The sequence below is a fragment of the Procambarus clarkii genome, chromosome 2 (genome assembly GCF_040958095.1).
Source record: "Procambarus clarkii isolate CNS0578487 chromosome 2, FALCON_Pclarkii_2.0, whole genome shotgun sequence".
In the NCBI taxonomy this organism is placed as follows: Eukaryota; Metazoa; Arthropoda; class Malacostraca; order Decapoda; family Cambaridae; genus Procambarus; species Procambarus clarkii.
Window position 1 is genome coordinate 34,225,737 of NC_091151.1, and position 15,781 is coordinate 34,241,517.

A 15,781-nucleotide genomic window follows, 5' to 3' on the forward strand; every position below is an offset into this window, starting at 1 on the left:
TCTGTCCCTACAAGGAGACCGAAGTCGGTAAGGTGATCAGACTTAATATTATCTGCCAATTTTATTCCTCTATTTCTCAGGAATTTGGCTGTTGCTCTCAGACCTTGAACTTGTAGGTCTACTGGTATTTTGTCCACCACAATGGCTTGTACTCGACAGACGTACCTGCCTAAACGTACTGATGGTTGTACCACCTGGTAGACTTGAGGTCCTGCATCTGTTACAAACCCTGAGATGTTGAATGACATCTGGGCTACAGGCCTTAATTGTAATTCATCTGCCAACTTTTTAGTGATATATGTTCTTTGGGATCCTTGGTCAAACAACCCACGGGTATGGACCTTGGCCCTCTTATTCAGGATGGTAATTTGGGCAGTAGGCAAAGTCGTATTACCTTTAAACTTTGCCGATTGGACACTGTTTGTTTGTTGCACCTTGCAGTACTGTACTGTGGTGGGAATGCTATCTTCCACCTTGGGGTTTGGAGACGTTGTTTTGGTGTCTCTGCACAATGCTGCATGGTGCTGACCTTTGTTACACCTATTACAGGTGTGTAATTGGGTATCACAATCCTTGATGTTATGTTTCCTGAGGCACCTCGTGCAATGTTGCAAATCTTTGAGTCGCTCAACACGGGCGTCACTATCAGGAAAATTAGAGCAGTGGTATATTGAATGTGTCTCATTGCAGAACAAACATGTTCCATAGCTTCCAGTACCCTTTGGTGTCACGTTCTTGGGTGACACAGTAACTATAGGCTTGGAGGGTCCCACTGCATATACGCCCACACTGCCACTGTTCCACTTTGGTGTTGAATTACATTGTCTAGATTGATTTGGAGTACCTTTGGTACTCTGTGGTTTACTATTATTGGTTTCTGAGGGTTTACTTGGTGGTCTTAATTTGTCATGTGTTCGTAATTGATGAACTACTGACTTTAAACCTTCAGATATTTCATTCATGGATAAGATGCTTTTATTGTAATGAGCACTTATTTGTCTCAGTATGTCCCTAGGTATTTTCTCCTGGACAATTATTTTCAAGACCCACTCAGCCCCGTTTGTATCTGCTGTCAGGCTGAGGGCATTGATCAATGATTCTACCTCCAGCTTGAAGACTTGGAGTGAATCAGCTGAAGCCTCCGGTGGGGGTAAATGCAACAGCTCATGAACTAAATGTGATGTTCTTACTTCTGGATCAGCATAATTATCCTTGAGGAGTTTTACTGCCAGATCATAGCCGTCATTAGTTAATCTCAGATGGGATACTACTGTTTTAGCCTCACCTGATAATTGACCTTGCAAATATGAGAATTTACTACTCTTTGGTAAAGATTGTTTTGAGTCTACAAGGTCAACGAATTTGTTCCAAAATTCGTCCCAATCTTCCTCATCTTTTCCTGAGAAAGTGGGTAAATTAATTGGAGGGAGTCGAGCTTCTGCTTGACTCGTATTAGATGCAACTGTTGTTGTTGTTGCTGTTGCCTTGTTCTGTGCAATTAATTTGACATAAGGCTGTAACGTGGCCTGAGTGTGATCTTCATAATTCGCAAGATCAACCATAATGTCGTCTATTTCTGTTTCTGATAAATTAGTGTTGGCAAGTTCAGCCACATATGTTGCTATTTGACATTTGATTTGCTCAAATTTACCTGCAGCTGCTTGATAATAGCTTTCCAGGTCAGCATAATCAACTATTGATTGTTGTGACAAATCTTCACATTTCTTGATCTGTCTTGTTAAGTGGCCTTTAAGACCTGCAAGGGTTCTTTTCATTCTCCCTGCATTATCCATCCTGGCTAGTTGGTGAAGCCTTGTGGGGCTTGTACTTGGGCTGCTCATAATACTGAACAAACACTAATGGTAGCCTAGGGTAAATTCTGAACTCACTAGGCAATAATCCTACCTCTTCTAGAGGTTAGCACTTAAAATTAATACACATTATATATATACAATCATACACACTAATGATTTGAGTGATAAACCAGTGTCACTGGAAGTACCTTTAGGTTAGCTCTTCTATATCACCCTAGGATGGTAGAGACACTAATTAATCACTCAAAGGTGTAATGATCATAAGTAAATTATTATATATACAACTCAATTCGAGTTGATAAAAATTACACCCAAAATAGGGTCTGCACCATTCATTAATGGTGTTAGGTTATTCAATATAGTACAACTGACTATGGTAATAATGGGACTAGGATGAACGATAATAGTTCAACTAGTCATATCCTACCCTGTTGTGGGTTGGCAATTAGTAAATATTATACTGTGATCACTAGTGCAATATATATTAAATGATTCTCTATTTTGGAGAAATAATATACACAATTATTGTTAATAGCCTCTTAATTAGCCTCTATGAAACTTCTAATATTATCTAGAAGTATTAAATATTATTATTGACCTCGCGAAATAAACTCCACAAAATTCGTAGATAATCTCTCGCGAAATGTAACACCACGAAATCCGTGAACAATCACGCGACACCACAGCCACTACTTTGGCTAGCTTCAATATTAGCGCTGTCATTTCACGAAATAACACACCACCAAATATCTGTGGGTGTGCATGAAACCGCTGACGAAGCTGAACTCCGCTGAGGGAGGCTCCTGAGCTCCCTCGAGGCTACGCTGCCGTCTTGACTGCTGGCTTTGTTTAAATCACACTGCACTAGTATATTTAATGAATCCACTGGTTAACTGGTTCATCCGGTACTAAGATGACCAAATGTGGGTTCATAGGACCAAATAATCCGTCATCCGGTTCGAAGATGACCAAATAATGTGGGAACCGACCTGTGAGATTTATATTTATTTAATTTATATGAATTTATATTTACGTTAATTTATATACTTCGATAGCAATTTGTATAATGTTAAGTGGACTGTATTTCTGCAATAATCTCAATCTCACAAATCGATCCTCTACACATTAGGGGGGTTTATTAAATTAATATATATGTATGCAGCCAATCAAACTACAGTAATAGCTACATACATTGATGAGGTTCCTTATCTTATAGTACAGCAGACTAGTCCACCAGGTATAACTAGGGTGTAGACACCAAATTATCCTCTTTGAGGTAGCTTCCATATCACCCAGTAACTGGTGCACAAATCTTGCTTCCTCGTCTTGACCTGTCAAAAGTGCGCTAGCTGTGAAGCCAGAATCCTATATATGACAAGTATTTCAGAGAAACTGTACATGGAACATTGAAGACCTGGCTTAATTACCTTTAGTTTGAGGCTTCCACGTGCTCTAACCGGGTCACCCTATATCCTGACATTAATGGCCATAAATGAATGATAAACGGGTTTCGGATAGACACTTAACTTGAATTTGTAGACAGCGTGTTGACAATGGTACACCTTTGGGTTCCATAACACTACGTCCAAGTAAAATTAACAGGAGCCGAATTTGCTCCTGTGTGAGCCTCTGGTCTCGTATAAACCATGGCTGTTTAACACTCCATACTATTGACGTTACTGGCCGACATTGTCCAGAATGATAGGAGCCGAATTTGCTCCACACGTCTCGGAGGTGACACAACAATGGCTCCCTCCTTCCTCCCTCTGACGCCTGGCCTACTTTGTCCAGATTTCAGAACGTGATAGAAGGGTCACATTTACTCTACTTTAATATTGATAATTAAGTTAATTTATATAAGATGTTTTTATGATGGTAAAGTCCAAAGACTAATGTATTTAAGAATAATTCCCACCATAATAGGTGGTGAATTATAATAGTATGTGGTGATGATATCCCGTTTTCTTTAGACGGAAATTCCACTACAAGTTACGTTTTCTATGGGTAACTTGTTGGTAATACAGCTATTATCTGTATGATTATTAAATGGTGTCGGATTTTCCGACAAGGTGGCAGGCTGCCACCTCCACCCAGCTACGTCTTCTCCAGCTAGCTGCCCAGCTCAAACTGACGATTTGGCGGGCTAAGGGAACTCAAAATGCCCATATCTCCCTCCCCCCCCACTTCCTTGTCTTGACCAATCAGCACAAAGCCGGCACAACTCCATGGTGCCGCTTCCAATAACAGCTGCTCGCAGCAAAACTCAGCTAGGAGCAGAGATGCCTAAACCAATCACAGGCCTCCCTCACCCTCAGGCGTCCCGTGACATCACAAGGAGGGGGAGGCCTAAAGACAGTGGAGCAATGTCTCACATGGTGGGGGGGGGGGGGCAACGTGAACCCCACTGTCCCCACCACCTCTAATGGTTGGGAGAGTCAAGTACCTACCCACACCACTTCACTCTCAACTCCCATCCTATTTCACAGAAACAGGAAAATTTCTGTAATTCTCTCTACAGAGCAATCACAGACTTGTGACTAGTCTTAAATGATAGTCCATAACAAGAGCTTTCATCCAACACCCCACAAGTGTATGTTAGTTTGAAAACTTCTTGACTAGAGTCCCTAGAGCGACTAGCCTAATCTAGAAAACTAGGAAAACTAGCTGAGGGAATCTACATTCCCTCACATTCGTACTGCTTTTGCTGCGAAGACCTCCTTTGTTGCCTTCCTTTTTTGGTCTGGAAAAGGCTTACGACACCACATGGCGATATCATTTTCTGTCTCAACTTCATTCTTTTGGCTTTTGTGGTAATCTCCCTCTCTTTTTCCAAAGCTTCCTTTCTCGTCGTTCCTTTCGAGTGAGACTTGGTACCATTCTCTCTGCCTCTTTTCAGCAATACGAGGGTGTGCCTCAAGGTAGTGTTCTGAGCACTACTCATTTTCTGGATGCCCTCGATGGTCTCCTTTCCTCTCTTCCTTCTGGGGTCTTCTCCGCTCTCTATTTCGACGATCTGTACCTTTGCTGTCAGGGTGATGATTCGCCTTTCTTTCAACGGCGGCTTCAACTTGCAATTGATGCCGTGTCATCTTGGGCCACCGATCACGGTTTCCGGTTCTCTACGTCTCAGACTTGTGCTATATCTTTTGCTCGGAAACGTGTCGTTCTTCGTCTCTTTTGGTCGCTTTATGGTTAACCCCTTGTGTACAAGGATTCCGCTAAGCATTTGGGGTTAAACTTTGACACTCGATTGTCTTGGTCGCCCCATATCTCTTACCTGCAAGTTGCATGCTCTAAGGTCCTTAACCTCCTTAAGGTTTTGTCACATACTTCTTGGAGAGCAGATAGGCGCACTCTCCTCGCTTTACATTCCTCTCTCGTCCTGTGTAAACTCGATTATTGTTGCCCTGCTTACTTGTCTGCTTCTCCTTCTACTCTTCGCAGTCTTGATGCTTTAAACCGTACTGGGTTGCGCCTCAGCTCTGGTGCCTTTCATTCGATTCCCGTCCTCAGCTTGTATGTTGACACTGGCTTCCTATATCTCCAGGAACGTCGTGATCACTACTGTCTTCGCTATCTTGAGCAGTCCGTGAAATATCCTTCCCCTCGCCTCTGTCATGCTTTAACTTTTACCCCTTCTGTGGTTCCTGTTCCTCTTTACCCCCTCCCTCTTTCTGTCCGGTTATCACGCTTACAGGATTCTCTTTCCGTTCGTATTTCTAATATTTCTCCTCGTGTTGTTCCTTCCTTGCTCCCGTGGAGAGTCCCCCTTCCGAAAGTTTGTACATCCTTAACCCGCATCACTAAAGTTTTTACTCCTTCTACGGTTCTGAAATGCCTTTTCCTTGAACACTTTTCTTCGCACTCCCTCTCCGTTTCCATCTTCACCGATGGGTCTAAGCCTGCGGACGGTGTAGGCTACTCTATTGTTTTTCATGACAGCACTTATACGTGTCATCTACCTCCGGAAACTGTCTACCTCCGGAAACTGTTTAGCGCGCAGGACTCGTAATTCTGTGGCGCGGGTTCGATTCCCGCACGAGGCAGAAACAAATGGGCAAAGTTTCTTTCACCCTGAATGCCCCTGTTACCTAGCAGTAAATAGGTACCTGGGAGTTAGTCAGCTGTCACGGGCTGCTTCCTGGGGGTGGAGGTCTGGTCGAGGACCGGGCCGCGGGGACACTAAAAAGCCCCGAAATCATTTCAAGATAACCTCAAGAAACTAGTATCTTCAAAGCGGAACTTTATGCTTTATGCTTTATGATTTCTCGTTGTCAATCTTCCTTTGTAGTTGTCATTGACTCTCATAGTGCTCTCGTGGCTCTCGGGTCTTTTAATCCAGTCCGTTTGTTCCAGAGTGGTTGTCGAGATTCAGCAATGGCTGTTTCTTATTTCCAGTAAATTTAAGTCAGTTGAGTTTTGCTGGGTTCCCAGCCATATTGGTGTCTCATTAAATGAACGTGCAGATGCTGCCACTAGGGAAGCTGTCCGCTCTTGTCCCATCTCCTGTAAAGGTATTTCTTATTCCGACTTTTACCCAGTTATTCATTCCTTCGTCCTTACCCGTTGGCAGGGTTTTTGGTCTTCTGTTACTGGAACAAACTGCGTACTCTTAAGAGTAGTGTGTCCTCATGGCCATCCTCCTGCCACTGTAACCGGCGATGGGAAACAGCTCTGGCGAGGATGCGAATTGGCCATACATGCTTTTCTCATGGTCACTTAATGGAGTGCCGTCCCTGCTCCTTATTGTCCAAATTGCATTGTCCCTCTTACGGTCGTGCATATTCTTGTTGAATGTCCTGACTTCCAGGACGAGCATGTGTCTTGTTTTCCGAGTGTCCCCCGCGGTCGCTTGTCCCTCGATAGAATTCTTGGTGAATCGGATACTTTTGATATTGTTCTCCTTATGTGTTTCTGTTCTCGTATTGGCATCCTTGGTGATATTTAGAGCCCTCTGATTATTCTGCACATTTGATGGTGCTACATAGCCTTCTTGGTTTGGTGCCTTCTTTTGATAATTACTTACTTGCCTATGAGTACCCAGAGCATTAGTTCTAATCCTCTTCATGGATCATACTGATTTTCTCATATTTTATAATATAATTTTCGAAACCAGAGAGACTCCTCTGTTTGATTGAGGATATACAAGGGCATCAGCATAGACCGATGACATTATATGGCCGGGAACCACATTTGACACATTTTAAACAAGAAGTACTCTCGTATGCACGTTCATTATCATGATAAAACCATTGAAAATGTTCGGCCCACATTATTAGAATAATCTCTTGCTTAATATGTAGTTTTAGTATCTATTTATTTACTTTAAATTATTTCATATGGATACCGTAATTCCTTAATGTGTGTTAACACCATCTGCAGCCACTCAAGCACTCAGCTAGATGTGGTTTTCCCCTCATCTAACTAATTCCCATGACTCAAGAGGTCTTCTGACAAATCCTATATTCCATTTTCTTATGTGTGTAACGTTAGGTGGCTTCTTCAGGTGAGTGAGCGAGAGCAGGCGGCGGTGGACGCCTGGCTGGCGTCAGGGAAGCCTTTCCACGTGATGCGGGATCACCCAAAACATGGTGTGCCTATCTTGGGTGGGACTTGGGCAGCTCGCTGGGACCAAGACATAATAAACGCCCGCGAACTCATTACCATCAGGGACCTCATGCTCAGGGAAGCTGTTGGCACCTCCCGTTATGGAGAAGATCAAACCATTTTAGAAGTCAGTACATTATACATTCACTTATAATGTAGTGTGGATTCTTAAGTGTAACACATTAAGCAAATGCATACTATGCAATTCTAATTAGCAGCAAAGAAATTTGTACAATTACAATTATTATTTTGTAATGTGTCTGTTAGCAAGATTATTAAGTTTACAAAAGACTCTGGAGTGCCATGTTAAATTTTGCTAAAGGTTGACACATTAATTCAAGTGCGTACATGAGGTGTATAAATGTCCTGACGGCGTCTGCTGAAGGAACACAAATACAATGATGTCTGTTAACGTTGAAGAAATACCCCTAATACTGAAATAGCTAAACCTGCCACCCATACCCACGAGATGCCTTCTTCATCTCTCACAAAATGTCATTTTGACACAGAATCGTCAAGTTTCCCAAAACATGATATTGAATTTAGTTTAAACAGAATTTCTTTCGCCAGTTGATCTCAGTTTATCTGGAGAGTCATTCATGGCTCGATCCTCTTCTTGAAAAAGTTCAACATATACCTTGCTATAATTCCGTTAGATCTACCTAAATATGTTGCAACTTTATAATACCAAGAATTGAATCACAGACGAGAAAATATTTATCGAACTAATTGAGGACTTTATTTTACTTCAATAATTGTTTTTACATTAAAAGAATTAACTATTATTCAACAAAAAGAATGATAACAGCAAATTGAACGGTCAGTTGTAATAGTAGTAACATGCAGTGGCTCCTGGGAAGACTATGTTGATATTATTGTTTGTGCCATGGTGTGGACGGTGTCTTTGGTTCCTTAGTTGACTCAGTGTTCCTTGAGAGACTAGACAAGGAAGGAGTCTCAACATTAAGTGTGCTGCCTTAATTTATCTGTTGATTGAATTATATTTTATTACTAATGGTAAAATTAATTGAATTATAACACACATGGACTAATATCAGTAATATTGTTATTTTAGTCTATTCTTTTAATTCTGGTATTTTGTCACATATGAATTATATTATAAACAATGACAAGATTGGTTATTTAATTCTTTATTAATGTGAATTAATCTATTGAAAAATGTGTACTTTAATATCTTTAAAAAACAGCAATATATTTCACTTATTTATTAACCTTATTTATTTGGGGGGAGACGGTCGGCCGAGCGGACAGCACACTGGACTTGTGATCCTGTGGTCCTGGGTTCGATCCCAGGAGCCGGTGAGAAACAATGGGCAGAGTTTCTTTCACCCTATGCCCCCTGTTACCTAAACACCCACGTACCTTAAATAGGTACCTGGGTGTTAGTCAGCTGTCACGGGCTGCTTCCTGGGATTGGAGGCCTGGTCAAGGACCGGGCCGCGGGGGACAATAAAAAGCCCCGAAATCATTTCAAGATAACTTCAAGATAAAACAGACTGTTTGTAGGTTATAGGTTAGGTAACTCGGGGTTGCCCAGGATCTGTCCGACCCACGGACTCCAAGTGTACTAGTTCATCTAATATTTTCAAGGACGAATTTCCTTTAGACTGAACTTTAACTATTCTCAAAATGCTCTGACTGTATTTCACTTATTTATTAACCTACTTAAAAAAAATTAATCGGCTGGTAAGTAATTTACTTACTGAGGTGGGCTTGTAAGGCCATGGTAGTAACCACAGCTGCAATATAATTGGATTAGTGGTACAAATAAATTTTATCCACATCTTTAATAACATCGCCAACCTCCCTTATTTTTAAAATGTTATATTACAGGTGCGGAGCTTTCAGTCTATTTGCTCAAGACTTAGCCCCTCCTGATGGGCATGAGCTTTGTAGGAGGTTCTCATTTGTTGTTGAAGTGGTGTAATGGCGTCTGTTGGCTCCGTCCTGTTGCGTCCGGTGTGGCTCATTTCTGTTTCACTATTATTCTCTATATTTCACACACCTATCGTTCCTAAACAGTGTGTAATTCATATAGTTCTATATTTAGTCTAAGTCACCATACAAAGGTCCACGGATATATAAAACAGCTGAAATTCAGCTTGTAAGACTGCTGTGTGCCTTCGTTGTGGTGAGGGAGAGTTTACTGACTCGGTCCACCCCATGCCCATCCAGATGGCGTCCCTGATGTGGATGTATGGCGCCTAGTTTGATTTAAACATTGATTTCATTCTCCTTTTTAACAAACGTATCTGGTTAAAGAGTTATTTATGGTTTATTGGTATTTATTTTAGAGTATTACCATGATCATGATAATCAAATGGCACCTGGTATCACTATAAATGTTTTGGTAAGGAACCCTTAAGATGCCTCCCTTGTTTAAGACCGGTCGGGAATCTATTTACCGGTTGGTTGACAGTTGAGAGGCAGGACCAAAGAGCCGAAGCTCAACCCTCACATGCACAACTAGGTGAGTACATCACAAAATGGTGGTCATTTGCACTCTCTGTTCTGGGAGGGATTGACTTGGGTCAACAAATAGCTATGCATAGTTTATGTGCTCTCTCATAAACGATGTACTATAACACACACATGTTATACTATGTTTATGATAGAAATTTTCCACATCGGTGGCGGTAATTGACGGCTCGGAGTCCATTATTTAGGAGAGACACTAGACAAACTTTTGCAAAGTTTACTCCCCATCGTTTCGAACGTACAAACGCAAATTTTGTTTGCATGTTTGAACTACTGTCCATAGGGGATAGATGTCCCGTACTTGGGTCTGTGGATCGACATGTGTTGATATTGGTGGTTGCCCAGGATCTGTTCGACCCATGGACTCCAAGTGTATTAGTTTCTCTAGTATTTTTTAGGACGAATTTCCTTTAGACCGAACTTTAACTATCCTCAAAATACCCTGACTGTCTGGGTGGACAAATATGACTTTACTTAACAGCCAATCTGACTTTGATCCATCACTGTCCATCAGGACAATATCACCACGTTGTATGTTTACTTTGTTATATGGGGAACTATAGCCCTATTATGGTGCTGTTCCATCTATGTATTATGTTGGGAAGAAAGTTTAACTTCTTGTCTCAACTCACTATCAACCCCTGTATGAGAGCTCTGACATTCTCATCTGGTAAGGAAGATACTGGAGTCAGTGGTCCACTGTATTTTAAGTGGGCTGGACCTATTGGTACAGGTTGAATAGTGTTACCTTACATGTATGTCAACGGCCAACTACTTATTCTCGTTTTAAGTTGGATGAATTTCCATTTGCATTGTCTTTGTAGTGCATTACAGGCTACAGGATGTAAACAGATTTTCCATAAAGATTTATGGATTGTAGCAACCAATGTAGAATGTTAGCAAACCAAGTTAACTCCGTTATCTGAGATCAACAGTTTAGGGAATGATCGGAGTGCGTCGAATCTATGGAAAACCTGTATAAATGAGCAGTCACATCAGGTGTCACTTCTAATGAAATGCCCTAGCAGTTGCATAGGTAAATAAACAAATATGCGCCTCTATCGGATGTCCATATTGTGTATCTGTAAGAGAAATTGCCCCTGTGTAATGTACTCCACTTGTTTCGAAGGGATGTGTATGTGTGCAACTTTCTATTTATGGAGCGGAGGTGGACCAAGGTAAGGGCAAACTCTCGTATCGTACATTCGACTTATCATAGAGTTCTTCAGGATGCTTGTTAAAGACTGTCATCCCTAAGGATTCCAGTATTGTTGTCTCAGTTGTTTCGTGGAATCTAACACTCCTCCACAATTATTGAAGTATTGATGCATATCCAGCACAATCAACCTTCTGATCCAATTTTTTTGGGTAAGGATGCGCTGTTTCTTGGTTTATATCTGCATGTTCAGTCTATGTCGGAAATTTCGACACTATTTACTAACTTTCAATACAATATGCAGGAAATATTTCTGCTGATTTTGTATTACATGAATTAATCAAATTATCTTAGTTACTCATTAAAAAAATAGAATTGTGGAATTTTTCCCCTGAAAAACGAGGATGTAATTACCACATCACCAAATTTAAATTCACCAGCAAATTATTTTGTGAATTCATCTTAAAACACAAGTCTGGAGAACAAAATAGATTAAAAGTATATTCCATGACTGGATCTAATTATATCATAAATAAAACCAAGGTCTCCCTCCCATTGTCGATAAAAGACAGAAAATTGATCCAATCTCTCGACGTGTTGCTTGATCGGGGAGGGAGGAGGAGACACATTAATTATCAACATCAAGTCTTGCCTGTGAGCACACTCGCATAAGATACACAAAAATTTCCCACTAATCAAAGTAAAGCAGGATGCCAAATCTCTTATAATCAGCACACCTTTATTAGTAATAGGGAAGTGTTTTATATCTGTTTGACTATTATTAATGTACATTTATGGCCATATTTAGTATATTATATCAAGTGGTTAGAATACATGGCAAGCCACCTGGAACGGGTAAGCTTAAATTAACTCAATGAATTCTCCATTATATCTTGCTTCTGATATAGCTGTCATATATTGGTTATTGTTTATTACTATGTGACAGTTTGACAGGTGAAAGTGAAGGGGAGGAAGACACTACTGGCTTTTTCCAGTATTTTGTACATTTATGTTTTGTCAGAGGAGATTTGTGTGCCCTTTTTCTGCACTCTGTTGTTGTGTCCTCAGACGGGTGACAACTGTCTTTAAGCCATCAAATATCTCTTGTAGAGATAATAAGTTCTTTCTGTATTGTGAACACATTATTGCCAATATTTCTTTGGCAATAATGTCGTCTGTCGAGTCTAAATTCGCAATTACGGCTCTCATTTCCCCTTTAAGCTGGCATTTTAAATATGAGAACTTATTTACCTTGGTTATAGATGCCTTTGAATTTATGTATCAAAAAGCTGCCAGAAATCGTCCCAGTTTCCCTCATCTAACCCAATAATGGTGGGTAGACTGCTTGGGAAGCTGGGGTTGTGATGGCATTAAATTTTGCGCAGCAGCTGTAGTTGCGTTAGTATTTTTATATTGTGCAAGCATGGCTGTGATTAAATCTAATTTGGCCTGAGTATCATCTTCATACTGGCTCATGTTGTCCGTAAGAATAATCATATCTGCACCTGCTGTTTTACCATCTAATAATGCAGTGAAGTAAATCTTTACTTGTCTATTGACTTGCTCAAATTTGGCTGTGGACACTTGGCAATATGTGTCCAGTTGTATATAGTCAACTGGTGTTTGTATAGACAAATCCTTTACATTTCTTGATCTGTCTGGTTAAATAACCTTTCAGATCTGCTAACTTTCTGTTATGTGTTTTTATAGTAATCATGGATGATGACTAGCTGGCTATGCTCATGGACCCAAAAAATACTTACCCTAAGGCTTAGTATTCACCTAGTTGTATTCACCTAGTTGTGTCTGCGGGGGTTTGAGCTTTGCTCTTTTGGCCCGCCTCTCAACTGTCAATCAACTGTTTACTAACTACTTTTTTTCCCCACACCACACACACAGACACCCCAGGAAGCAGCCCATGACAGCTGACTAACTCCCAGGTACCTAATTACTGCTAGGTAACAGGGTCATTCAGGGTGAAAGAAACTTTACCCATTTGTTTCTGCCTAGTGCGGGACTCGAACCCGCGCCACACAATTACGAATCCTGCACGCTATCCACCAGGCTACCAGGCCCCGATGTAGTGTAGTTAATAGTGTAACTGTTTGTGTGTATATATGTCAGTGAGTATGACCACAGTGTCTTCGTTGTAGTGATGTAGGGTTGGAGAGTTTAAAGATGCAGTCTGCCCCACACCCACCCTAGATGGCATCGCTGATGCAAATTTATAGTGCCCAGTTTGTTTTAAACATTGATTTTATACTCCTGCTTAACAAACGTGTCTGGTTAAACAGTTATTTATGGTTTATATGTATTATTTTAGAGTATTAACATAATAATTAAATGACTCTTCGTATTACTTGTCCTAGTAAGTCTTCCTGGTTTAACACATCACAAAATGGTAGTCATTTGCTGACTAAACTCTCTGTTCTGGGAGGGCTTGGCTTGGGTCTAAAAGTAGCAATACCTGGTGCATGTACTCTCGTATAGACCACGTACTATAACTCAGACATATTATACTATATCTTTGGTGGGAATTATCTACCTTAATTATGTACATTCTTGACACTCTTAGAGAAGACTGTGGCCGGTGATGAAGGGTCGGGTGCTGGCCCACGACAGTTACACCTGCCCATAATTATGTCCGTTGCTTACCCCTCAGAGAAGACTGTGGCCGGTGATGAAGGGTCGGGTGCTGGCCCACGACAGTTACACCTGCACAAGTTTCCCAGGAAGTGTTCCCTGGCCCACGCAGCGGGTGGACGGGTTCTTCGTGGGGTCTCCCAGGTGTGTTAGTGTGTATACTGACCTATTTCTTTTAAAGTACAAAGCTTTTGCTTTTGAACTCCCCTTTTCCAGCAGTTGGTTGTTCAATGAAGTGACCTAACAACCTAATTCCTATCATGTCTACATTCAAAATTATCAATGGACTTTGTTTCTATAATCTGCTCATTTAGTTCTTTCCATTTCCCTTCTACTCTAATGCTAACACCAATATCTCTCTGCTTCATCTGTTTCTCAAGCTTCCAACTTGTGCTGTTGTTATTCACTGTGAACATCTTCTTTTCTACCCTGTCAGAACCTTCAAGTACTTTCTAGTATGTCTGTTGTGAAGTACTGAGTCAAAGGTGTTTTGGCAGCCTAAAAATATGTATTCCCCGCTGCTTAACCTTTTTTAGCTTTATCTTAATTTCGTTACTTTATTATCGAGCTCAAGTTAGGTCGTAAGGCATGATTTTTCCTTATTTAAAGTCACGTTAGTGCTAGTTTATATGCCTAATACTCTCTACGTCTTTAATTAATCTTGTTCTTATTATTTTCTGAGTAATTTGCTGGAAGATATTTGTAAGTGACACTCATATAGCTAAGTGCCTCCACCATATTTCTTTTCTCGTATATTGGGACCACAATTGTCATTTCCGCAGATTGTACAACTCTCTTCACAATTGAATCACTAGAGTTGAGAGTTATAGGTACATTGTAACTCCAGTATACCTATGATTGGAGAGAGAAAAAGTTCCTACAATTATAGGTACACTCAAGAGAATATCCTACTGAGAGGACAAGAGGACACAAGTGGAAGCTGGAATCGCAAGTAAGTCTAAGAAATGTAAGGAAATACTGGTACCCTGTACGGGTGGTCAAGAAGTGGAATGCACTCAGAGAAGAAGTTTTAGAAGCCACCTTCATCCTCAACTTTATGGAAAGAGTCGACAAAGACAGTGATTGTTAGAATAGTGAATCTTTATCGCAACGGGTACAACAAGGCTCCTAGACGGGGCATGAAGAGCTAGTCCTCACTTCCCCGTAGTCACTGATTGGCAAGTAATGTGGAGAGAACTTTCATATACCTCCAGGTACTCTAGAGGGAGCTTCACTGTACCTCCAGGTACACTGGAGGGAGCTTCAATGTACCTCCAGGTACACTGGAGGGAGCTTCAATGTACCTCCAGGTACACTGGAGGGAGCTTCAATGTACCTCCAGGTACACTGGTGGGAGCTTCAATGTACCTCCAGGTACACTGGAGGGAGCTTCAATGTACCTCCAGGTACAATGAAGGGAGCTTCAGTGTACCTCCAGGTACATTGAAGGGAGCTTCAATGTACCTCCAGGTACACTGGAGGGAGGTTAAAGTACAGGTCCTAAAAGCGCTACCCAGAATCTGTTTTGCAGATTTATACTTTGTTTAGATTTACCTGTTTAAGCTGAAGTGTTCATACTATAGGAACTATTTAAACCAAAGGAAACAGGAAAATTACCTAGTTCTCATTTTACTATTTATTGAATTGTTTTTTTTACCTGATTTGATGCGTCATATTTCCAAAGAAATACTATTCAAAAGTCACTTTTTTGGTATCAATGAAAAGATCGGGAAAAATTCTATAAAAAATTTAGTTATGTTATTAAATATTTCTTACTGAAGGAGGTTGCCGGCAGTGTCCGGGTTTCTCTCTCTCTCCCTCTCTCTCATTCTCCCTCCATCCAATTATTCCTCCCCTCTTGAATTCTTCCTTGAGGGGCCTCGTAGCCTGGTGGATAGCGCACAGGAATCGTAATTCTGTGGCGCGGGTTCGATTCCCACACGAGGCAGAAACAAATGGGCAAAGTTTCTTTCACCCTGAATGCCCCTGTTACCTAGCAGTAAATAGGTACCTGGGTGTTAGTCAGCTGTCACGGGCTGCTTCCTGGTGGTGGAGGCCTGGT

At 41.1% G+C, this 15,781-nt stretch overlaps 1 protein-coding gene across 1 annotated transcript in view; it reads left to right on the forward strand.

Annotated features, from left to right (window-relative positions):
• Positions 1 to 14,809, forward strand: part of LOC123749622 (uncharacterized) — a 63,112-nt gene extending 48,303 nt beyond the window's left edge. Inside the window, exons 5-7 of the mRNA XM_069327008.1 lie at positions 7,321 to 7,552; positions 13,652 to 13,863; positions 14,609 to 14,809. Of these exons, the coding sequence (XP_069183109.1) occupies positions 7,321 to 7,552; positions 13,652 to 13,863; positions 14,609 to 14,809 (645 nt within the window). The remainder of the gene's footprint in view (positions 1 to 7,320; positions 7,553 to 13,651; positions 13,864 to 14,608) is intronic.
• Positions 14,810 to 15,781: the final 972 nt, after the last annotated feature.